The sequence below is a fragment of the Nyctereutes procyonoides genome, unplaced genomic scaffold, assembly GCF_905146905.1.
Source record: "Nyctereutes procyonoides isolate TBG_1078 unplaced genomic scaffold, NYPRO_anot_genome, whole genome shotgun sequence".
Classification (NCBI taxonomy): domain Eukaryota; kingdom Metazoa; phylum Chordata; class Mammalia; order Carnivora; family Canidae; genus Nyctereutes; species Nyctereutes procyonoides.
The window spans coordinates 1,572,090-1,597,049 of record NW_026575025.1 but is presented as its reverse complement, the minus strand read 5'-3'; the positions used below and the strand labels follow the sequence as shown (position 1 = coordinate 1,597,049).

Below are 24,960 nucleotides of genomic sequence, written 5' to 3'. Positions count from 1 at the left end.
CTAAATGTTTAACATGGCTGTCTTGTTTAATCCTTACTTGTAGGCCTGAAAGACCAGTATATGAACTGGCTTCAGGTATTTCTCTAATCTCATTTCTTACTCCTCATTCTCTTGACTTCGGCTACACTGGCTTCTGTGCTATTCCCCTTACCCAACAGACATGCACCCTCCTTAAGGCTTCTGCAGTGGCTATTTCCTCTGCTTGGAATGTTCTTCCTTCATCCCTTAGATGTCTACCGAGGTTACTTATTAACCTTCTCCGAATCTTGGTTTAGGTGTTACCTTCTCCATGAAACCTACCTAGATCACTTCATGTAAAATTGAAGGTCAATTCAATTGGCTGCCTCAGTCAATAGAGCATGTGACTCTTGATCTTGAGGTTGTGAGTTCAAGCCCCACATTGGATGTAGAAATTATTTAATAAAAAAAAACTGTTAAAACTGATAAAATCGTTCTACCACTGCCACCTCACACCTATTTGACCTGCTGTGTTTTCTACCTTTTTCCATTATAGGTATCACTAATGTAATATATAGTATATTTGTTGTGTTTATCATTTATTATCTGCCTTCTCAAACATAGGTAGGCTTCATGAGGGCAAAGAGCTTGTCTGTTTGGTCTCTATGAATCCTAAGCACCTAAAAAACAATATCTGGCACTCAGCAGATGCTCCATAATTCCTGGTCAATGAATGAATTTTGTCCCTTCAAAAACCCTCTGAGGTAGGTGTTTATATTATCCCCTTTTAAAGATGATGGAGGGCAGCCCGGGTGGCTCAGCGGTTTGGTGCCGCCTTCAGCCTAGGGTGTGATCCTGGAGACCCAGGACCAAGTCCAGCGTCGGGCTCCCTGCATGGAGCCTGCTTCTCCCTCTGCCTGTGTCTCTGCCTCTGTCTCTGTCTCTGTCTCTCTCTCTCTCTGTCTCAAATAAATAAATAAATAAATAAATAAATAAATAAATAAACTTTTTATAAAAATAAAATAAAGATGATGGAATTGAAGCTCAAAGAATTGAAATGATTGACTTGCCCCAGATCATTCAGCTAGGAAGTGGTAGAGCTGGGATCGACTAACTCCAGAGAATGTACTTTCAACCAGTGGGTCAATAGTTCTCAAACTTTAAGAGTCACCCAAGGTGTTTGTTTAAATGCAGGTTCATATACCCTGACCCCGAGGATTCTGATTCTGATTCTGTAGGCCTGGGACACAGATGATCCATGAATCATACTTGGAGAAACATGGGGATATACTACATTGCCTTTAAGGTTTGGAATCTGCATAGGGAGGCATAAAGATAAAATCCATTGAACATTTTTGGAGTGCTGCTATGTAACCAGTCCCTGTGGCATAGAAAAACAAGTAAAATGAAGTCTTTACCCTCAAGACTCAGTGTGTTGATGCTGATGTGACAAACAGATACATATATCATAATCAGACCATTGATAGGGACCTGGATGGCTCAGTGGTTGAGCGTCTGCCTTCTGCTCAAGTCGTGATCCCAGGGTCCTGGGATCGAGTCCCGCATTGAGTTCCCTGCAGGAAGCCTGCTTTTCTCCCTGTTTGTGTCTCTGCCTCTCTCTGTGTCTCTCATGAATAAATAAAATAAAAACTTTTTTGAAAATAAATAAATAAATCAGACCATTGATAAATTGTGAGATGCTTAAAAGCACATACTTTGGAGTCAGGCCAACTGACTGAACATGCTCCCACTACTTACGTAACTGGGTAGATGACTTAACCTCCCTGTGGTCTGCAAGTAAAAAGAACAACAATATTTATCCAGTAGGACTGTTATGAGGACTTAGATGAGATGAAGGGTTTACAGGAAGGCAGCTTAAAAACACAAAACAAACAGCAGGAGGCAGTGCACAGTGTATAAGAAATGATAAACAAATGGCTGAGAGACAGTAAATGTAGAAAATCTCAGAAGAGTTCTACAATTTCACAACCTACTGTTTTATAATTAAAGTTAGGGTACCAATTTTTTGTTGTTTTGAATATAACTTACATTGAAATATTTTCAAAATATATTTAAATATACATTAATACCCCTCCCTGAATTCTTGAATAAAATTTACCTTGGCATCCAAGTATCATCTTAAACATAAAGTATTGTACTATGGTGGGAAACACGATTGCCTCCAGAGTTTGTTGAAGTGTACCCTAAGTGCATCCAGATTGCACTTAAAATATTTTTTCCTGCTTCTATGTTCATATCATACTGTGAATGCCTAATTTCTAACTGTCATCCTTGCACCTGCCTTTTGTAGTTCCTTTTTCATTACCAGTTTAGTGTCTGGTCTGTGTTGCAAATTGATGGCCTAGTGTATTAATATGGTGAGTCTAATCAGAGCTTATCTTAGAGGCCTATAAGTTAACCACATGAGCTGTGTGAACTCTGTGACATCTGTTTGCCTACTTAGAGACTTATTGGCATTGAGATATTTGAGATTGCCTATTAATTCAGTTTTAAACACATTAGGTATTATTCTGCAGACTACAGACGCCTGCAGAAACCATTTTCCTTGTTCTCAGCGTTGCAAGTTAGTTCATTCTGTGGCTCCACAACTTAAAAGAGCCTTGGGAATCACAAGATCATAGATCTGGCCTTTTTGCTCCCAGGGAGACAACTGATGGTTATTTCCATTCTACAGATGGAAACTTCTACCGATGAAGAAACTAAGGCCTAAAGAGTAAGTAGCTTGCTCCAGTGAGATAATCCAGCGAGCCAAGACGGGGTTCTGAGTCTCCCCGGCCTCTGCTCAGCCACACTGTTCCCAGAAAGAAACAGAATCGTCTTGGGCTGTGGAAAGGAAGGAAAGCCATCCACAAATATCACTAAAAATCAGAAAAATAAGCTCTTATTAATATTGCAACTAATCAATTTTAGCCTTGACTTCGCTAAGTGTTTTTATTCTCCCCCCTGTCCTCATTTGAAGGATGTATAACTTTATTGTGCCCCCAGTGAGCCTGAGCTGTGAACATATACAAGGAAGAGGAAGGGCATTATAGTAACATCCAGAAGTGTACAAAGGATTATAAAATGCAATCATCAGCTTTGTACCCTCTTTTCACTGTAGACAAAACAAGGTGATTTAGAGGGGGAACATAGAACCACTGAAAATGGGGACATGAAAATCAATTTCTTTTTTTCTATAAGATTTTGTTTATTTATTTATTTATTTATTTATTTATTTATTTATTTATTTATTTAAGAGAGAGGAGTACACAAGCAAACAGAGGAAGAAGCAGACTCCCCACTGAGCAGGGAGCCTAATGCAGGGCTCAATCCCAGGACCCTGGGATCCTGGGACCATGACCTGAGCCAAAAGCAGGTGCTTAATGGACGGAGCCACCCAGGCACCCCATCAGTTTCTAAAGGAAGGCTCCATTTCTCCAGGAAACTTCCTTCCTTTCTTCCTTCCTACCTACCTACCTACTTACCTTTTTCCTTCCTTCCTTCTGCCACTTTATTGAGATACAATTTTCATACCATAAATCTGGGTACTATTTATTCATTCATTCTTCCTACTGTAAGAAAACACAAAGCACCCATAATCCCCAAATGCAGAGTCAACCACCATTATTAACACTTTGGTATATACCATTCTTTTTCCTATGCAAGTTTATTTCCTTTTGTTTTCTTTTAAAGCAAAGGTGTAATCATACTGTACCCAAGAATTTTTATTTTGCTCTTTCCCCTTAATGTTATGAGAAGATCTAAGTTTATATATTTTAATGTTAAACTTATTTACCCATGAATTAAATCCTTATTTTAAATACTTCTCCAGAGAAATTCTACATCTGGGGTTGAAAATTAAGGTGCCAGCAACAACCAGATAGGTAATGGAAGAAGCCTAGCTGTCATTCAGTGCACCACAGGGGGGCCAGGGAAGACTTACAGGGATAGCTTCTGCCTCAGCCCCAACTCCTTGAGGCCCTGCAGGAATGTTGGCCCACTATTGCAAGTCCTCTGATTTGTTAGAAAAGAGATATCTGGAATTTAGATTTTATCGTAGGAAATGTCTTGACTTTTCCAATGTTTTAGCTCCGAATTTAAAAAAAAGATTCAGTTCAGGGGTACCTGGGTGGCTCAGTCAGTTAAGTGTCTGACTCTTGATTTCTGCTCAAGTCATGATCCCGGGGTCGTGAGACTGAGCCCCACATTGGGCTCTACGCTCAATGCAGAATTTGCTTATTCCCCTCCCACCTCTCCTTCTGCTTTTCCTCCCCACCCCTTGCACTCTCTCCATGTTTCTAAATAAATAAATATGAATCTGTAAAAAAAAAATACAGTTTAAGCTAGACAAAATCTGTCAGCCGATTTCTGTCTTGGACAGGGAGTGTGAAGAGCTTCATAAGCAGTAGCTCACTTAATTATCACAGCCAGGCCTGTTCCTCTAACAGTTATTTACTGAGAACCAGCAGTGAATAAAGGAGGCAAAATCTTTGCCCTCTTGGAGCTTACATTCTAGTAGGGAGACAGATAATGTAGTTTTAAAATATTCAGTAGATCATACAGCAATAAGTACTATGGAGAAAAACCAAGCAGGAAAATGAGGGAGTAAGGGGAGCACTGTTGTTTTAAATATTACAGCCAGAAGTGGCCTTATGTATCATGGCATTTGAGCAGAGATCTGAGGAGGAAAGAGCTATATGGGGATTGGGGGCGAAGGGAGAGAAGATCTAAAAGCCTGAGATAAGAGCATACTTGACACAGTCAAAGAATACAAAGCCAGTGTGGCCAGAATGGTCTGCGCAGGGAATGAGCAGAAGGAGAGGCAGTTAGGGCAATAGCAGAGGTCCCCGTTGTAGAGAGTCTGAGAAAGAAGTATTATCCAGTTTTATAGATGAGGAAACTGGAGCTCAGAAAAGTTTGCCCATGCCACATAGCTGGGAAATAACAAAGGCATTTTTTTTCCTAGCCTCAATAATATATTTTTTTTCTTGTGTCTCTGACTTTATTTTTTTTTTGGTACTTTTTTAATTAGAGTTTGATTTGCCAACATATAGCATAACATCCAGTGCTCATCCCGTCAAGTGCCCCCTCAGTGCCAGTCACTCAGTCTCCCCGTCCCCCCACCCACCTCACCTTCCACCACCCCTTGTTCATTTCCCAGAGTTAGGAGTCTCTCATGTTCTGTCTCCCTCTCTGATATTTCCCACTCATTTTCTCTCCTTTCCCCTATGATCCCTTTCACTATTTTTTATATTCCCCAAATGAATGAGACCATCTAATGTTTGTCCTTCTCCAATTGACTTACTTCACTCAGCATAATACCCTCCAATTCCATCCACGTTGAAGCAAATGGTGGGTATTTGTCGTTTCTAATGGCTGAGTAATATTCCACTGTATACATATCCACATCTTCTTTATCCATTCATCTTTCGATGGACACTGAGGCTCCTTCCACAGTTTGGCTATTGTGGACATTGCTGCTATAAACATTAAGGTGCAGGTGTCCTGCTGTTTCACTGCATCTGTATCTTTGGGGTAAATCCCCAGCAGTGCAATTGCTGGGTCGTAGGGCAGGTCTATTTTTAACTCTTTGAGGAACCTCTCAGTTTTCCAGAGTGGCTGTACCAGTTTCACATTCCCACCAACAGTGCAAAAGGGTTCCCCTTTCTCCACATCCTCCAACATTTGTTGTTTCCTGTCTTGTTAATTTTCACCATTCTCATTGGTGTGTGGTAGTATCTCATTGTGGTTTTGATTTGTATTTCCCTGATGGCCATGATGCGGAGCATTTTCTCATGTGCTTTTTGGCCATGTCTATGTCTTCCTTTGTGAGATTTCTCTTCATGTCTTTTGCCCATTTCATGATTGGATTGTTTGTTTCTTTGCTGTTGAGTTTAATAAGTTCTTTATAGATCTTGGATACTAGCCCTTTATCTGATACGTCATTTGCAAATATCTTCTCCCATTCTGTAGGTTGTCTTTTAGTTTTGTTGACTGTTTCTTTTGCTGTGCAGAAGCTTCTTATCTTGATGAAGTTCCAATAATTCATTTTTGCTTTTGTTTCCCTTGCCTTCATAGATGTATCTTGCAAGAAGTTGCTGTGGCCAAGTTCAAAAAGGGTGTTGCCTGTGTTCTCCTCTAGGACTTTGATGGATTATTGTCTCACATTTAGATCTTTCATCCATTTTGAGTTTATCTTTGAGTATGGTATAAGAGAATGGGTCTAGTTTCATTCTTCAGCACGTGGCTGTCCAATTTTCTCAGCACCATTTATTGAAGAGACTGTCCTTTTTCCAGTGGATGGTCTTTCCTGCTTTGCTGAATAGTACTTGACCATAGAGTTGAGGGCCCATTTCTGGGTTCTGTATTCTGTTCCATTGATCTATGTGTCTGTTTTTGTGCCAGTATCATACTGTCTTGATGATCACAGCTTTGTAGTACAACTTGAAATCCGGCATTGTGATGCCCCCGGCTCCGGTTTTCTTTTTTAATATTCCCCTGGCTATTCAGGGTCTTTTCTGATTCCACACAAATCTTAAGACTGTTTGTTCCGACTCTGAAGTCATGGTATTTTTATAGGGATTGCATTAAATGTGTAAATTTCCCTGGATAGCATTGACATTTTCACAATATTAATTCTTCAACAGAGGCATTTTGAACCCAGGCCCACCTTAATTCGAGATCTCCTGTTCTTAGCTACTACATGTGCTACCCTAGAATGTAGTCACATGGATTTGTAACATTCCCATTCCTCTAGCAAGTTCTGTGCTACCTGTATTCAAATCATGTCCTACCTGTCCTTTGTGCTCTTGCCTCAACCACAGAGAATCACAATGAAAGAATCCTAGAATCTTAGACTCAAATAGAACCCTGAGGATTCTTGAGACAAAAAATTTACACTTTCGTTTATAATTCTAAACGGTTATGTTTTTTTTTTAAGACTCATGGATGTCTTCCCAGTGCTTATTATACTTTTGCTCTTTTCATTTTTTTCAAGTGGGTTATACATGAAGGTGACAAAATTCAAATATTTATTTTTTTAAAGATTTTATTTATTCATTTGAGACAGAGAAAGAGAGTGGATGATTGTTGAGGGGTGGGTATGGGTAGAGGGAGAAGGAGAAGGAGAAGGATTCTCTGCTGAGCAGGGAGCCCTACCTGGGTCCCAATCCTAGTATCCTGAGATCATGACCTGAGCCCAAGGCAGACCCTTAACCATCACAAACCACCCAGGTGCCCCTATTTATTTATTTTAGGGAGAGAGGAAGAGAGTGCCCACTTACAAGCGGGGGAGGGGTAGAGGGAAAGGAAAGAATCCACAAGCAGAATTTTATTTATCCATTTGAGATGGAGAGAGAGTATGCATGATTGGGGCGAGGGGTGGTAGAGGGAGTGGGAAAAGGATTCCCCACTGAGCACAGAGCCCAACAAAGGATTTGATCTCAGAACCCTGAGATCATGACCTGAGCCAAAATCAAGAGCCGGCCACTTAAACCGACTGAGCCACCTAAGCGCAGTGAAAGTGACAAAATTCAAAAGGCTAAAAGGGTATACAATCTTAAATACTTTAAAGTATATTTAACTTAGTCTAATCGACCCTGACCATTTACATGTGAGGCGTGACAGAAGAGGAGACTGAGACATAAGGAGCTGGTGTCCAATTGAAAGCCACCAATCAATGAAGAAACCAGGCACTTTATCCAGACCCCAGTGAGTAAGACCAGACTTTGTCTTTTAGAATCCTCGTGCATGAAAGAAATCGGGTGGGTTCATCCTTTGATACTGCTGGGATATTTTTCATCTTTTTCCTTTCTTTCTTTTGTATGCCTGCCAGTCCCACTAAAAGATAAGGATCAGGGTTCAGAAAGCCTCACCATTGTGTCATTTCCCAGGATGCAGAGCCACTGTCATTTGGTTCACATTTTTATTAAAATAAGATGAGTGATTCACTCACATTACAGGCAAAGAATCTTTTACTGGGAAAACCATACTTTGAAAAACAAAGCTGATGGCTTTAAGGAACAGTAACTGCTAATGTCAATTTCCTTTCCCATCCCAGTGCCATTTCCAGTCCCAAAAAAAGTCAGGCACTCTTCTGTCTTTAGCTGCCTCTTTCTCTTAGCCACACATATACATATAATTATAGATAGGGTACATTATATATGCCCACAAAAGACAGACAACAGCAGGAAAGTCAAAGGTGGATTCATTTGAAGAGATGTATGTGTTTATCTATATCCGACCCTCTCTCTGGTTCCTGCTGTTTTTGTTTCTTAAGTCTATTTTTTTAGTTGATGGGTAGCCATAAATCCGTCATCATTGGTGGAAGTTAGTGGATTCTGACGAGGGAACAGGCTGTGGTCTTTGTAAATACGCCTACATGCTGGCAACAGCCTTCCCCAACTCACACAATCATCGAGAACCAGGAACTTAGATTGTTTTTTTTTTATTTTTAGTCTGTCTTGGTTCAACTCACTCTTAGTGAGTAACTCTGTTAGCCACTGCTTCCTTTTATATTTATTTAGAAGAAAAGGAAAATGCATTTTAAGCAAATCAAATGCATAATCTGTTCCACTTCCTATTTATTCTATGGCGACGTTGGACATTAGAAAGCCCAGAGAAATACTTTTGTTGGTTTTTGTTTCCTGTGGCTTGCTTTCTCAGACAAGTCATCAGTTTTGCTGATAGCTTTTTAAAATTCCATCCCAGGGGCACCTGGCTGGCTCAGTCAGAAAGTGTGATTCTCGATCTCAGAGTCAAGAATTCAAGATCCATGTTGGCCATAGAGATTACTTAAAAATAATAAAAATATTAATTAATAATAATAAAATCCCATCCCAACTGTCAGCCTGGGTTTTTTTTAAGATTCTATTTATTTGAGGAGAGGGGGAGCATGAGTGGTGGGGAGGGGCAGGGAGAGAGGGAGAAGCAGACTCCCCGCTGAGCAGGGAGGCCGACTCAGGGCTCCATCCCAGGACCCTGGGATCATGACCTGAACCAAAGGCAGACACTTAACCGACTGAGCCACCCAGGCACCCCCATCAACCTCATTTTAAACTGGAAAGGAAAAAGGTAGTTGGAAGCATTTTTGTGTGTACATTAAGTATACTTTTCTCTTGCAAATCTGTGTTCAGTCCTGTTAAAATTATAGATAGAGGCTTATTATAGCTTCAAGTGTTTATTATTTACATTGCTTCTTCTCTATTTTCTTATAGAGATTAGCAGCTAGTCACCTAAAATAGAAAGGGTCTGTCAGTTTGTTTTGGGGGCAGCAAGAAAGTCAAGAGCCAGGGAGACTACATCTGACCCTGGAGCCAGCTCAGGAGAAGGATGAGAGAAAGAATTGAACTAGCTGGTAGCAGATTTAAATATTAACAGTAATACTAACAACAACAGCAGTTACAGCTAACATATACTACATTCTCATTATGGAATTCACTATGCTGGCTGTTTTTCATCCATAGAAGACATAAAAGGCTGAGGGCCCAAGGGCCCAGCGGCCCAGGCACCATATAGCAAGAAAGAAAGGCTCATGTAGTGGAAAGAGGTCTTGACCTAGAAGGAGAAGGCTTGGTTAGATCCTGCCTCTACCATTTACTTATCCCTTATTGAGCCTCATTTTTCCTTGTTATAAAAATGGGAGCAATGCCATTTCCCTCTCCCCACCTCTCAAGGTTCTTACCAGAATCAAAAGTGATAATGCATCTGAAAATCGTTTTCATGATTGTACAGTCTCTCTATAAATATGACTCATCAGTACTTTCAGTATGAGATGATAGAGGATTGGCAGTGCATTGACTCTCAAGGAAAGTGGTGTGCACCACCTGCCTTCAGGCAAGAATTCTGTTATTCTCTCATCAATAAGAACAAAGGCAAGATAAAACAAACACGAGATAAGGAATAAGATTGTTTTAGCCACCCACTGGCTTGAGCTGGAGGACTTGGATGAATTGTGCCTTTTGTTACACAGGTGCCATCCCACCTGTGTGCCTCAAAAGCAGAAGCATGATAAGAGCAGGTACTATTTATTGAATACTTACCCTGGGTCATATACTTGCACTTTAAATTTACTATCTCCTTTTTTATTGGCTTTATTTACATATAGTTGACCCACAATGTGACATTAGTTGCAGGTGTACAACCTAGTGATTCGACATTGCTATACATTATGCTATGCTCAACCCCAGTGTAGCTACCAGTCTGTCACTTTTTAAAACCAACTATTTTAATCTTAAAAACTCTTCATAGGGCAGCCCAGGTGGCTCAATGGTTTAGTGCTGCCTTCAGCCCAGGGCCTGATCCTGGAGACCTGAGATCGAGCCCCACGTCAGGTTCCCTGCATGGAGCCTGCTTCTCCCTCTGCCTGTGTCTCTGCCTCTCTCTCACTCTCTCTGTGTCTCTCATGAATAAATAAATAAAATCTTAAAAAAAAAAACTCTTCACAGAGTCTTACTATCAGTATTGTACATAGTCTTACTATCAGTATTGTACATACGTTTATTTTCATTGGTACTAGTATTAATATTTACTCTCATTTCTTTTTTTTTAAGATTTTATTTATTTATTCATGACAGACACAAGCAGAGGGAGAAGCAGGCTCCATGCAGGAAGACTGATGTGGGACTCAATCCTGAGACTCCCGGAATACGCCCTGAACCAAAGGCAGACACTCAACCGCTGAGCCACCCAGCAGCCCTTTACTCTAATTTCTAATTGGCTTACTCAGTGTCACATGGCTAGTTAGCTGAAGAACCAGGATTTGGATCCTGGTTGGCTGATCCAGGAGGCTGTACTACTTAAGTAGGCACTTAGGGGTTTGTGGGTCAGACCCATGTTGAGTTAGAGCCAGGACTTTTTAAACCATCCTCAAGTGAGCCCTAGAGTTTTAAAGCAGCCTCAATTCCCTCCCAGCCACTTCATCCCTTGCATCTCTAGCCTAGATGAAAAGAAGGTTGGGTAAGAAAGGCTTTGTTTGGGGTATCTGGGTGGCTCGGTTGGTTAAGTGTCTGCCTTCAGTTTAGGTCATGATCTCAGGATCCTGGGATTAAGCCCCGAGTCAGGCTCCCTGCAGTGGGAAGTGTGCTTCTCCCTCTCCCTCTGCTTCTGTGCCACTCCCCCACTTGTGATCATGCTCTCTTTCTCTCAAATAAATAAAATCTTTTTTTTAAGGCTTTGTTTTTATCTGCATCATACAGTGAGTTTCCTTATAAGATTTCCATTGAAAAAAAGTTTATGTTTTAATTTTTTATGTTTTCAACCCTCACAAAGCACATCTTTCTTATTTAAGGTGAGATAATGGAGGCCCACAAGAGTTGTACCCAGAATAACGTGGTCAGTTCTTTGCAGAATTCAGGTTTGTTCTTTTCTCTACGTCATATCATGTCAGTGAGAGAACAGACTTTCCCCCCTCCAAAACAATGTGAAAACCCTCATTCTGGTCAGAACCGTGTAAGGAAATTTAAAATACAGCCTCTTTTCAAAGATTGAGTGAGGTTTTCCAGATACACCACCATTGCAAGGGCAGGATGTTTCCTCTCACTGGCAGTTACCATGAACATGGACTGAAGTTCTGTCTCCACCTTACCTCATGTGACTGTTTAACCATTTCTGTTCAGTTCAGAACAGGTTTGAGTCACAGGCACTTGAGACAGCACTTGCTTCTTCCTGGACAAGAATTACACCTTGGCTCTGAGGTCTCTGTTTCAAAGAACACTTCCTAACTTCCTATTTCCAACAAAAATGTAAAGTAACAACACCTAGTAGAGCTGGACTTATTGATATCTAATTAAAATGTGAATGCCGGGATCCCTGGGTGGCGCAGTGGTTTGGCGCCTGCCTTTGGCCCAGGGCGCGATCCTGGAGATCCAGGATCGAATCCCGCGTCGGGCTCCCGGTGCATGGAGCCTGCTTCTCCCTCTGCCTGTGTCTCTGCCTCTCTCTCTCTCTCTCTCTCTCTCTCTCTCTCTCTCTCCATGTGACTATCATAAATAAATTTTAAAAAATTTTTAAAAAAATAAAATGTGAACGGGTACAGATACTATGCTTGAAATAGCTTCTATGATAAGCTACAAGGCCCTCCAAGAGGTTATAGTGCCAAGGTCCTGCTGCACATTTTGCTGTTCAAAGCTGCCTCCCGTTTCCTCAATAAATTGTCAGAAGACTGTGCTTGTCCCAGAGTGACTAGTCCTGTTGCTACTGGAGAGAGGCCTTTATTTCTCCTGGCACCAGTGCCTCCTTCCACAATGCCGTATGGCTGCCCACCCTGGGCCTATGCAGCCTGTTGTGGTTCATGTCATCAAAGCTGTCTAAGACAGTGTCCTCCCCAGAACCAACCATTGCCTTGGTCCTCAAACTCGCAACAGCTCCATCATGATGGACCCAAGAGAGGGTCTAACATGGTATGCAGGAATCTTATCATACCAGACCTCTGGTTCAGTCCCACAGTAGGAGCTCGGGATGGCCATGGTTAGCCTAAAAACCAGATCAGATTGCCATGATGTGCCATACACAATCCCCTATGGAAGAATTTTCAGATCCTGATTAGAAATGTTCCCATTTCTTTAAATCTCTGATAATATAAACAATTCCTGAGGAGTCTCTTTTGTTCTTTCCAAAAATTGCCATATAATTGTTACTATGTTTGATTTAATTATTTGCCTAGAATGCATACACTGGTCAAACAGAAATAGTCTCTTGATGTTGGCCTTAGTCATAATAAAGAAAGAAGGAATCTGGCTTTCTGTCCTGTTTAAACACACTAAACATGCTCTGGGGAGTAATGGGTTGGCAAAGGATAGTGTTAATAATGGCCCAACTACTTTACCCAACAGGTGTCGATGGAAGCTGATGGAAGCCGGTGTTTCTCATTCCTTTTGTAAAATCATTTCCTTTTCAATGAACTAATTATCATTTCCCCTCCATTTATAATATAAAACAACAGTGCTGTCAAAAAAGACAGAATTCAAGAAAACAGCCTGCTGTTCTTCTGGGGCTCTAGGATGTTAACTATCTTCCTGTGACTTGTGGGACCACACACTACATGGAGATTGAAGCTGTCAGATATCTTACCTCCTTCCCTTCTTCTCCTCCCCACTCTCCCTCACTCCCTTCCCCCACCTTTCAGAGTAGCACTGAGAAGTATTTACTCAGCTGCGGACTGGTACCAAAGCCTCAGGGCACTGGGGGTAGGAAGGGGCGGTGTGGTCATGCCCCAAACTATCCATGTCCTTCCGAGCATCTCTTGGCAGAGCAGGCTGGCTGAGGGTGAGTGCCATTTAGAATGAGCATTCACAAGCCCTGCATAAAAAGAACATAAAAACAATTGCAGCTGAAAATTGGAGAGTCCACTCATGGGCTGTGGTGTTCTCTGGCCTCTGTGGCCTCCCACTGAGGTTATGCAGCCAACCAACTAGAGGTTGTTCAGTCCACTGGGATTCCCCATGGCTTGGGAGCATTTCATTATCTCCAGCTCTTTGTCCTGACACAAGCTCACCCAGCCATCATCTCATCCTCCATCCTTTTGGAGCTAAAAACACTTGATTTCAGCTTTGGGGAAGGCTCTCTCTGAGTAAGGGACAAAGATATGGCCTTAGTTCCTTCTGTCTGGCACTCCTCACTGGTCTCCTTTAATGACACCACTCTGACCCTTGGAAAATGCACCATTTCCCAGGAAGAACAGAGGCGTCTGAGTCTATAAGCACACACTACCACAGTTCTGAGCAAATGTGTGGGCACACATGGTGGTCTCCAAGGAGGATGTAGAGATGACTAAGCTGCCCCCACAGAGCTTCAGAGACAGGAATTTCCACAGCAAGAAAGCAGACCAAATGTAGAAAAAAGAGATCTTCAGCCTTTTTTTCCAAGAAAGAAGAAGGTGAGAACAAGTTAACTTAACCCTGATTATTTCTTTGCCAAAATAACCTCACCTGTCTCCCTCTAGGATTAGAGTGGAGATAACCAACAAAAGAATATTCTGAGCCAGGGCTGGTTATCCTGAAAAGTACAGTATTCATGCTCAACTTGTAACAGTGGTAAAGTGAATTAATAAGAAGTAACCGGTAGGCTTCTTCTAATTTTCATGATAAAATTGGTGATGTATTCCTTTTTTAAAAAATATTTTATTTATTTATTCATGAGAGACACAGAGAGAGAGAGAGGCAGAGACATAGGCCGAGGGAGAAGCAGGCTCCATGCAGGGAGCCCAATGTGGGACTCATCCAGGATCACGACCTGAGCCGAAGGCAAACACTCAACCACTGAGCCACCCAGGCATCCCGTGGTGATGTATTCCTATGAAAACAAATACTCAAGCCGATTGGATTGAGCACCTGATAAGAAGGTGCTAGGAGTCAGTAAGCACATGAAAAGTAGCCCACTTGCCAGGATGTATTGTGCTCGCTGAGAGTTTTGGTACCTAGGACGTTTTCCGTTTCCAGCACTTTACAGCTCCTAGCATCTCACATCCCTCTAAATTTGTAGACATGCCTCCTGTGCCTGGTGAGTCCTTATCTCTGTGTTCACACAGCGACCAGAAATTTGTCCCTCTGGATTTTCCTCTGGGTCACAATGTAATGCATGTTTTTATTCATTCATTCCTCCAACAAGAATTTACTACTATGTGCCAGGCATTGCGCTTAAGGGCTTTAAGTTATGTCTAAAGATTCATTAATTTCAGGACTTCCAAGTTTTAATCAGGTAATAATTATAAAAGAATCCTACCATTATTGAGCACTTTGATCTTTTTTTTTCAAAAAAAGTGCTTTTTTATTTTTTAAAGATTTTATTTATTCGAGAGAGAGAGAGAGAGAGAGAGAGAGAGAGAGGCAGAGGCATTTAAATATAAAGCACTTTTCCCCAAGAAAAAGTACTTTACTTTTCTTGGGGAAAAAGTACTTTACTTTTCTTGGGGAAAAGTGCTTTATATTTAAATTGCCTTGGGGTGCCTGGCTGGCTCAGTCCGTAGAGAATGTGACTCTTGAACTTAAAGTTGTGCATTTGAGCCCCATATTGGGGGTAGAGGTTAATTTTTAAAGTGATCTCTATTATTTAAATATTATTTAACCTCTATTATTTTTAACATTTTTTAAAAAATAATAAATTGTCTTAATTTATTTTTACAACAATTGCATTAGGTAGGTACTGTGGTTATTCACATTTCTAAGAAGAGGAGACCAAGATTCAGAGAAATTATGTAACTTATCCAAATCATACTAGTGGTTAAGTAGTAAGAGCTAGGCTTTAAAGCCAGATGTCTGATTACAAAGTCTAGGCTCGGGGATCCCTGGGTGGCTCAGTGGTTTAGCACCTGCCTTCGGCCCAGGGCATGGTCCTGGGGTCCTGGGATTGAGTCCCGTGTCGGGCTCTTGCATGGAGCCTGCTTCTTCCTCTGCCTCTCTCTGTGTGTCTCTCTCTGTGTTTCTCATGAATAAAAAAAAAAAGTCTGGGCTCTGCACTAATACAACTGCCCTGGGCCATTTAATGTGGCCCACCTGGAGGGTATCTAAATGTTTAACTTCAATAGAGAGTCTGTCAGTCACCTGGCGTGAAAAGTCCTACTACCATCAGAGGTCAAGTCCTCCACAAAACAGCTGGATCCCACTTGCTTCGAGTAGAACTTGCAGGACCTTTGGAGTTAGACAGGCTTAGGTCTGAATCATCATTCTCCCTCCTCTGACTCGCTCTGTTTTCTTGAGAAGGCAGTTAACCTTAGTTAAAGAAACTCTAGTTTCTCCATTTCCAAAATAATATTAGCAAATACTAACAGCACTTTTGATGGACCAGACATTGTTCTAAGTACTTGACATTAACTCACAACAACTGCATGATGGCAGTACTATCATTATCCTCATTTTATAGATGGGTAAATGGGTACACTGAGGCACAAAGAGCTTAAAGGTCAGTATCAAAGCTGGGATGTGGACTCAGGCAGGATAACTGAAGTCTATGCCATAAGCCACAGTGCTACGCTGTGCTGCCTCTGGAAAGGAGAGAATCAGGGCATAAAAACTCTGGTCCAGAGCCAGGCCCACAGTCAATGGGACTATTACAAGGTGGAGAATAAGAATGTTTAACGGCCCTGACCACCCACAGAAAGAAAGGCACAAATTTGTGGAGAGTATTCTAATTTTGATCTTACACCAAAGCCTTCTTGTGCCTTTGCCTTTGAACTTTTAGGACCTGCTGGCTGAAGCTTTCCTAGCTGGGGATGTGGTATTCCTTTGGAGAAGGCATCTCTTGGTACATACCACTTACCCTCCCTGCACCTGCCAGGATGAACGAACAGTGGCTGGCAGGTGGGTGGGGATGGGAAATGGCAGCCTGGCCAGGAGCACAGGTGTACTCATCCCCCACCCTCCCGTGGCCTCTGGCCCAGCACAGGCTGTGCTGCCGGTGCTTACTGTCTTTCCTGTTGACAGTAATTAGAACCTTTCAGACTAAATTTCTTACAGGAAAAAAAAAATCCCAATTGAATTGTTTCCTTGATCCAGTTCACCTGGAGCTATTTAGTTCCTGCAGTTTGGAGGGAAAAACAAGCTCTTAAGCCTTCACACATTATGGCTGATAAGATCAAGGTGCTGAAAATGTTAGGTAAATGTTGGAACCTGACTGAGTTTGAATTCCAGTTCTACTTCTTAAGCATACACGATCTGAGTTTTTATATCTGTGAAATGGGGATAACCACAGTGAAGATTAAATTAGACAACATAGGAAAACCCTTGCAAGAGTAGTACGTGGGGGGCACCTGAGGGAGGGAGTTCAGTTAGTTAAGTGTCTGCTTTCGGCTCAGGTCATGATCCCAGGGTCCTGGAATCAAACCCCACATCATGCTTCCCGCTCAGTATAGTCTGCTTCTCCCTCACCCTCTGCCCCTCTTCCCCACTCGCGCTCTCTCTCTCAAAGATTGGCTATCAATATTATTAAGCCCAGCCAGCCCTCACCCCTCCTTCCCTCCGTGCCTAAGATTTTGCTATGGGAAGCCACATTCCCTTCCTGTCCCCCAGGCTTCAGACCCCTCTTTTCTCACTCACCAGATAGATGTCAATTGACCCTTGAACAACATGGGTTGGAACTGCTCAGGTCCCTTTGTATGTGGATTTTTTTTTTTCAACACAGTATTGTAAATGTATTTTCTCTTCCTGATGATTTTCTTAATATCATTTTCTTTTCTCTAGCTCACTTTATTGTGAGAATACATATACACAATATAAGTTAATTGACTGCGTTATCTGTAAGGCTTCTGGTCAACAGTAGGCTATTAGTTGTTAAGTTTTGGGGGGGTCAAAAGTTATACATAGATTTTTGACTGCACAGGGGGTTGGTGCCCCTAACTCCACATTGTTCGAGCGCCAGCTGTATTTCATCTCTCTAAGCTTTATCTGTGAAGTGGGACTGGAAATAATGGAGGCTCCTTCATAAGGTTGTTGTTGAGGTTAAGTGAGCTAATTCAAGGCTCGGTAACTATTCAGTCTCATTACCGTTGTTCCTGAAGCTTAAAGGGTTGCCTGAAAAGGCCTTTGAGATCTTGGAGAGCTCTAAGAGGACCCAGAGTAGGCATTTAGGGTTAACTAGGGTCTGAGTGTAAACCTCAGGAGCTGGGGAAACTGCTAGCTTGTTCGTTGCTGTGATACAGTGCCTGAAGCTGAGGAGGCCCATGGTAATAGTAAACACATGAATACTGCAAAAGAGTATTTAAAAACAGATTTGGCTCAGGGGCACCTGTGTGGCTCAGTTAGTTGGGCGTCTGGCTTGGGTCCTCGAGTGGAACTGTGTATCAAGCTCCCTGCTCGGTGGGGAGTCTGCATCTCCATCTCCCTATGACCCTCCCCTGCTCGTTCTCTCGCTCACTCACTCTGTCAAATGAATAAATAAAAAATCTTTAATAAAATAAAAATAGGGGATCCCTGGGTGGCTCAGTGGTTTAGTGCCTGCTTTCGGCCCAGGGCTTGATCCTGGAGTCTCAGGATCAAATCCCACATCAGGCTCCCTGCATGGAGCCTGCTTCTTCCTCTGCCTGTGTCTCTCCTCTCTCTCTCTTTCTCTCTGTCTCTGTCTCTCTCTCTCCGTCTGTCTCTCTATGTGTGTGTGTCTCATGAAAAATAATAAAATATTAAAAAAATAAAAATAAAAACAGATTTGGCTCAGGCCACCTGACAGAGAATTCTAAAGGCATACCACTCCTGGGTGTTTAAGCATTTAAACTCAGCAGGGAACACTTTCCTCTTCTCTATCTTTGCCCCCAGAATTTAAATACAAAACTACAATATCCCCTTTGTTTGATGTTACTGTGTTCTAGACATTCTGCTACCTACTTTACAGACATCATCTCTTTTAATCTTGATTTCAACCCTGAAAGGTAAGTATCATCATTCCCATTTTACAGATAAGAAACTGAGAGAGAGATTGAGCAATTTGTCCAAGGTTGCATAACTGGTAAATTGCAGAGCTGAAATATGAACCCTTGCCTGAGGGACAGGATGGGGACAGCTCCTGTTTGCTCATCAATGTTCAGATTTTGGGACAAATCTTATCACCCACCATTCCCCCAAATACCCACTATACAACTGAGGGTGTCTCCAAGTAGCAGATGCCTCTCCCTCAAAATCAGGTGGCCTTGGTATTATCCAGCCACTGCATTAATAAAAGTGGAACTGCTGTCTTTGGGGTACCTGGGTGGCTCAGTCAGTTAAGCATCTGCCTTCAACTCAGGTCATGATCTTGAGGTCCAGGGATTCAGCACTGTGTCCTTAGGCTCTGTGCTAGGCAGAGTCTGCTTCTCCCTCTCCCTCTGCCCTTCCCCCTGCTTGTGCTCCTCCTCTCTCTCAAATAAATAAAATCTTAAAAAAAAAAAAAAAACCCTACTGTCTTCCACAATTAAGGTGGCAAAAATTCTCTATTTGCCTGGACTTTCTTTTTTTTTTAAGATTTTATCTATCTATCTATCTATCTATCTATCTATTTGAGAGAGGAAGACAGAGCACAAGCAGGGGGAGCAGCAGGCTCCCCATTAAACAAGGAGCTTGACATGGGGCTTTTTTTTTTAATTATAAATTAATTTTTATTGGTGTTCAATTTACCAACATACAGAATAACACCCAGTGCTCATCCCGTCAAGTGTCCCCCTCCGTGCCCGTCACCCATTCACCCCCACCCCCCGCCCTTGACATGGGGCTTAATCCCAAGACCCTGGGATCATGACCCAAGCCAAAGGCAGATGCTTAACCAACTGAGCCACCCAGGTGCCCCTGCCTGAACTTTCTTCTCTTTATCTAACTATCTTCCTCATTTTACATTTGGGAAAGTCAGTTCCAGAAGTGGTGAACAAGGTGTATTCTGTTATTCTGATGTATTTAGTATTTCCAAGAGCTGTTGTTGCATTAGAGAAATGTAGAATGATTTTTGTAAATCATTCTTCTGCCTTGGAAGCAAGTATTTCAGGCATGTGAGTCATAATATCATCAAGAACCTAAAGAGAGCTGAGGGTCTGGAAACCGGGAGGCTGAGATTGATACCCGACCTTGTCTTTCTTGATTAAATATGGTAGTTACACAGTTCTCTAGGCTTCTTATTTTCCTTTATCTGGTTTATCTTCCCAAGGATATCTTGTAGGTAATTTGGGGGGACAAATGTGGATTTCTGTGAAACACTTCAACCCCCAAGAATGATATCAGATACATCCACCAAAGCTTAGCCTAGGAAAGCAACGATGATTCAAAGATAGGACTTTCCTTTGCAGGCACGTTTGTGCTTCCCCAGTGTTGCATTTTTGTGCATATTTTGTGCATGTTTGTGGCAACCCTGGGTTAAGCAAGTCAATCGGTGCCATTTTTCCAACAACATTTGCTCATTTTGTGTCTCTGTCGCATGTTTTGGTAATTTTCACAATATTTCAAACCTTTTCATTACCATTGTGGTGATCTGTCATCAGTGATTACAACTTGCTGAAAGCACAGAATGATGATTAGCATTTTTTTAGCAATAAAGTATTTTTAAGTTAAGGCGTTTGCTTTTTCTTACACATAATGCTATTGCACACTTAATAGATTACAGTTTAATGTAACCATAACGTTCACATGCACTGGAAAAGCAAAAATTTAGTTTGATTCACTTTACTGATATGTTTGCCTTATTGTAGAGTTCCAAACCAAATCAATAGTATTTTCAAGGTATGCCTGTATTTACTTCCTGCCAGAAATTACTCCTCTTTATACAGGGAATTCTAGAGTGAGAATAATGTGGGAACTCATGAGACTCCATAGCTTTTCTCCCCTCTGTTCACTTTTCCTGCCCCTTACCTAAAATCTGCAAAACCACGAGTGGCTATTCCTCTGTCCCTTGAAGAACAAAACCTCCTACCAGGCTATGCCCGAGGTCAGGCAAGTGAGGAGAGGAAAGTGCACACCCCGTTGTGGCCAAGACGAAGGCCACAAAAGCCATCTTGATCCTTTGACCTACATTGACGCTGAGTCTGTTGCTTTGGTGTCCCTGACTTTAGCAGTGTGGTTAGTCTAACTCTCTGCCTCCACCTTGAATTAAGCTTTGATGAAAAAGTAGTAGGAGCCCAGACCTGTCCCTGGAGATTTGGGGTTTTTATCTTGGAAAAACATCAACCAAACTAGCAGGGCAGTAGATCTGGATTCCTGTGGCTTGGGCTAACTTAGGTCCAAAGAAACCAAGTGCCTATGATCATCATCTTCATTCCCCAAATGTGGCCATGTCCTCTGGATTCCCTTCTCTCACTCGTTCTCCCAGTTAGGATGGCTTCCAGGATGCCTGCTCTTGCTTTACCATTAGCTTGCCTTTCCATATTTGAAATGCTTCAGTATACAAAATACTTGTGGATGGCTACTGCCTGGCTGATCTAAAATCTTTTGGCTTTGGTTCATGCAGTAACAAAAAAACCTTTACACATCAGTGTATTTTCTCTCCCTTGGGATCCTATAGACCTCCCCGAGATTTGCCTCTCTGGGTTTTCTGATGGGCTAGAGAGCCTCATCCTGGCTCACCTCTCCCAGAGCACTACTTCTATATATCAGGAATCATTTGGTTGCCTTGATTGTATATCTTGAACATTTGTCTTGGCTTTCTATAACAGGATGACCAGATTTGTGTGCAGGCATCTAAACGAAGCCTACCCATGTAATCCTGGATGACAGAGTAATAAGGTCTGTGGGTTGCTATTATGTATTCTTCTCCATATATTGCAAGACTGAGTTTGCCTTAGTAGTGCTTCCAGATATTCTGAGGATGGTCTTTGGGCATGTTGTGGTGGATGTTACCATGCCAGAGAATTTCAGCAGATTTAACCAGCTTTGAAACGACTCATTCTTGTGGATTTTCATGCACAAGGAAAACCAAACTAAGAAGGCTGCTCAAGGTACCCCTCTTGTTCCCTTCTCACCCGACCATTTTTCAAACCATTGGATGTGGCTTGTGGCAAAATATTGTAGCAGGATAGCTTCCACCCAGGAAAAACTTTGTAGAAACAGTGATCTTAAAATCTCACCTCCAGAGGTTAGTGGCTAGCACACCCATAACACTGACTCACCTTTATAAGAGCAGCTCTACCGAGACTATGTCTGAAGCCCAGAAAATGGCCAAGAAGAGAGCAATCAGTGCCTTCCCACACAGAGACTTAATGTGTTCCTCTCTATTTCAACTTCAGATTTGCTGACCATGAGAGAATATCACTGTCTGCTGCAATTGCTGTGCCCGGATTTCCCGCTGGAGCTTACTCAGAAAGCAGCCAGGTATGTCCCCTGGGCTCTAGAAGCCAGTTCAGCCCTCTGTGTACCAGGGCTTCTTGGAGAAACCTGAAATGTATACAAACTAACAAACCATTAGGAAGACTAAAAAACCATTAGAAAGAAACTGGCATTTGGAGAGGGGTCTATTTGGGATTTGTCCCAAAACATAATACTTTCTGCCATTTCCAAAGGGAAGGCAAATGATCCTTTGTGGTTTCTGTGGGGAGTCTTGGGGTCTGCAGATAGAGTTGAGGGGTGATGAGATGAAGAGGCAAACACATACACACACACACACACACACACACACACACACACAGAAACCTCTAGAGGATGTTCTGAGAAGAGAAGGGACAAGAGTTGGCAGCAACCAGTGAAGGAGCAGATTGAGATTGGAGACTGGAAAGGCATGAAGGTGATAAAGCCCAATTGAGGGAAGAATAAATCGTATTACTTATGCCAAAAGATTTTCAAGACCAGTCCAGAACCAGGAAGACTTGACAAAAATGGTTTAGAACCCCCTAATTTCTGAGTTTGGTTTCATAGTCATTCACATTTTTAACCAAATGAGGTAGTCGGAGTATGCCTCAGTTAACTTTTCCTTAAGGCAGAATTTGAGCTAAGGTGGCAAGTGGAAGTATTTCAAAAAATTGTGTTGTCTGAAATTGCCAAAAAAGAGGATTTTTAGGAAAATACCCTGTATTGTAGTATATGTGATAGATACATTTCCTTATACATTTGTCTAAAGCTATGGAATATACAACACCAGGAGTGAAGGGTAATATAAAGTATGGACTTGGTGATAACTCTGTCAGTGTAGGTTCATCAGTTGTAACAAACATTCCACTCTGGTGCCCCATGGGATGTTGACAATGGAGGAGGCTGTGTATGAGTGGGAGTAGGGAGTATGTAGGAAATCTCTGTACCTTCCCCTCCATTTTGCTGTGAACCTAAAACTGCTCAAAGTAAAGTCTCAGTAATATTTTTTAAATGCCCATCTTACCTAAATCATAATGTATGCATATTTATCTTCATTGTTTCATTTAAATTCACTTACTTTAATGATCTCAATCTTTATAAAAACTGTTACCTTCCTATTTTACTGAAGAGGAAATTCATATAACTCAATTTAAAAAAAAGAAGTGGAGGCTCAAAGAGGTCAAGGATGTTGTCTGAATTTACTGATAGCTTTTAAGTAGCAGAGGCCTGACTTGAACCCAGAGGCTGCAGAGGCTGCCTGAATTCAGAGACTTTGCTCTTAACCTCCTTACACTCTGACTTGCTCATATTGTGAAGTTATTTCTGCGTGGTGGTCTGACCCACTGAAACCATGACTGCACTAATTACACTACACCAAAAACCATTGGGTCTTTCTGAAATAAGCCAACCAGCTCCCCCGTCAACTAAAAAGATGGGAAGTCCTCTGCTGCCAGCAACAGGCACCGGCCTCATATTGGAGCAGGCTGTTTTGCAGCTCACAGCTCATGCACTGATTTTGCTGATCATGTGCAAAACTTGCTTACTGACCACGCACCCAAAACCTTTTTCCCCTCATTGTTCAGTGGATACTTACCTCCTCCAGGGGCAACTGGCCACTGGTGAAAGCTACAGTTCAGGTTTTATCATTTTAACTTACCTGCTATCCAAAGATTTAGATTGGTTTTTCTTCCATAGTTGAAAATAAAATGTGGGAGATTATTTTAAAAGGTGTTACCTGGGCAGCCCTGGTGGCACAGTGGTTTAGCGCCGCCTGCAGCCAGGTGTGATCCTGGAGACCCGGGATCGAGTCCCACGTCAGGCTTCCTGTATGGAGCCTGCTTCTCCCTCTGCCTGTGTCTCTGCCCCTCTCTCCCTCTGTCTCTATGAATAAATAAAATCTTAAAAAATAATAATAAATTAAAAAAAATAAAAGGTGTTACCTTCAGATTTCCAGTGATAATTCCCCTTGGGGTCAGTTCATTTTAAGAAAGCTTCCACCCCAAAATTTTGAGGGGAAAACTCCATACTCTTAAAGACTGTACTATGATTTCTACATAGCTGAATAATAAAAATCAACTGTGAACTCTAACTAAAGAATTCTTAGAGAAAAGGAACAGTAAGTGTGATTATGTGTGCTCCACGAGGGCAGGCATGATCTATACCAGCCTTGTTTGCAGCTGGATCACTGTCACTCAGCACAGTACCCGGACGCATGCTACACACTCCAGAAGTGTCTCCTGATTGGGTGAACATATGAATGATATCCCTTGTCAGGCATTTTACATGGTTCTAATAGGCCATGGTTCTAAGTAATGCTACGAACAAAAATCAGCAACTGTATCCTATATTCATTTGTTCATTCCTTTATATATTCATCAAAAATTTTCAGTGTTTTGGGATACAATTCACATACCATGTAATTACCCACTTAGAATATAAAATTCAGTGGCTTTTAGTCCAATCACAGAGTTTATTCATATCGATCACCATGATCCATTTTAGCACATTTTAACTACCCCCAAAAGAAATCCTGCACTCCTTAGCCGCTACTCCCGAATCTCTCTTCCTCCTCAGCCCTGGGCAAGCACTGAGCTGCTTTCTATCTCTATAAATTTGTCTCTTCTAGATCTTTCAAATAAATTCAGTCCAATAATATGTGGTCCTTTGTGACTAGTTTCTTTCATTTAGCATCATGTTTTTGAGGTTCACGCATGTCTTACCAGGTGTCAGTAGTTCATTTCATCAAGTATTCTTGAGTGCTGATTTTGTGCCAGGAGCTCTTATGCACACTGGGGATACAGTGATGAACAGATAGAGTTCTGCCTCTCAAGGAGCTTAACACTGGGCTTAGGAGAGGATCACCTAGGCTCCAGTCACTGCCTGCTACCACTCTGTGACATCTCCCCTTCATTTCTCTCACTCCAGAACAGCCACTGTCCTCCTTTTCTGAAAGGTAGGAGGCAAGTTAAGGAGGGTGACCTTCTGTATGATTTTTCAACCCCAGAAGCCACTGCAATTGCCCCATCCATCTCCCATGCCCTTCTGAAAAATCTGATATGCCTAAGCACTGAAGATTAGACTAGAAGTAACATAGTCATATAAAATTCACTGATTCTGGGGCACCTGGGTGGCTCAGTCAGTTAAGCATCTGTCTTCAGCTTGGGTCAAGATCCTGGCATCCTCAGATCAAGCCCCAAGTCAAGCTCCCTCCTCAGCGAAAAACCTGCTTTTCCCAGTCCCTCTGCTGCTCCTCCTACTTGTGCTCTCTCTCTCTCTCCTGGAA

General features: G+C 42.0%; 1 protein-coding gene across 2 annotated transcripts in view; it reads left to right on the top strand.

Moving 5' to 3' along the window:
- CSTPP1 (centriolar satellite-associated tubulin polyglutamylase complex regulator 1) overlaps positions 1-24,960 on the top strand; it is a 198,197-nt gene that overhangs the window by 154,124 nt on the left and 19,113 nt on the right. For both annotated transcript variants that reach the window (XM_055309433.1, XM_055309442.1), the window contains exon 4: positions 21,620-21,704. In XM_055309433.1, coding sequence (XP_055165408.1) covers positions 21,620-21,704 — 85 coding nt within the window. The remainder of the gene's footprint in view (positions 1-21,619; positions 21,705-24,960) is intronic.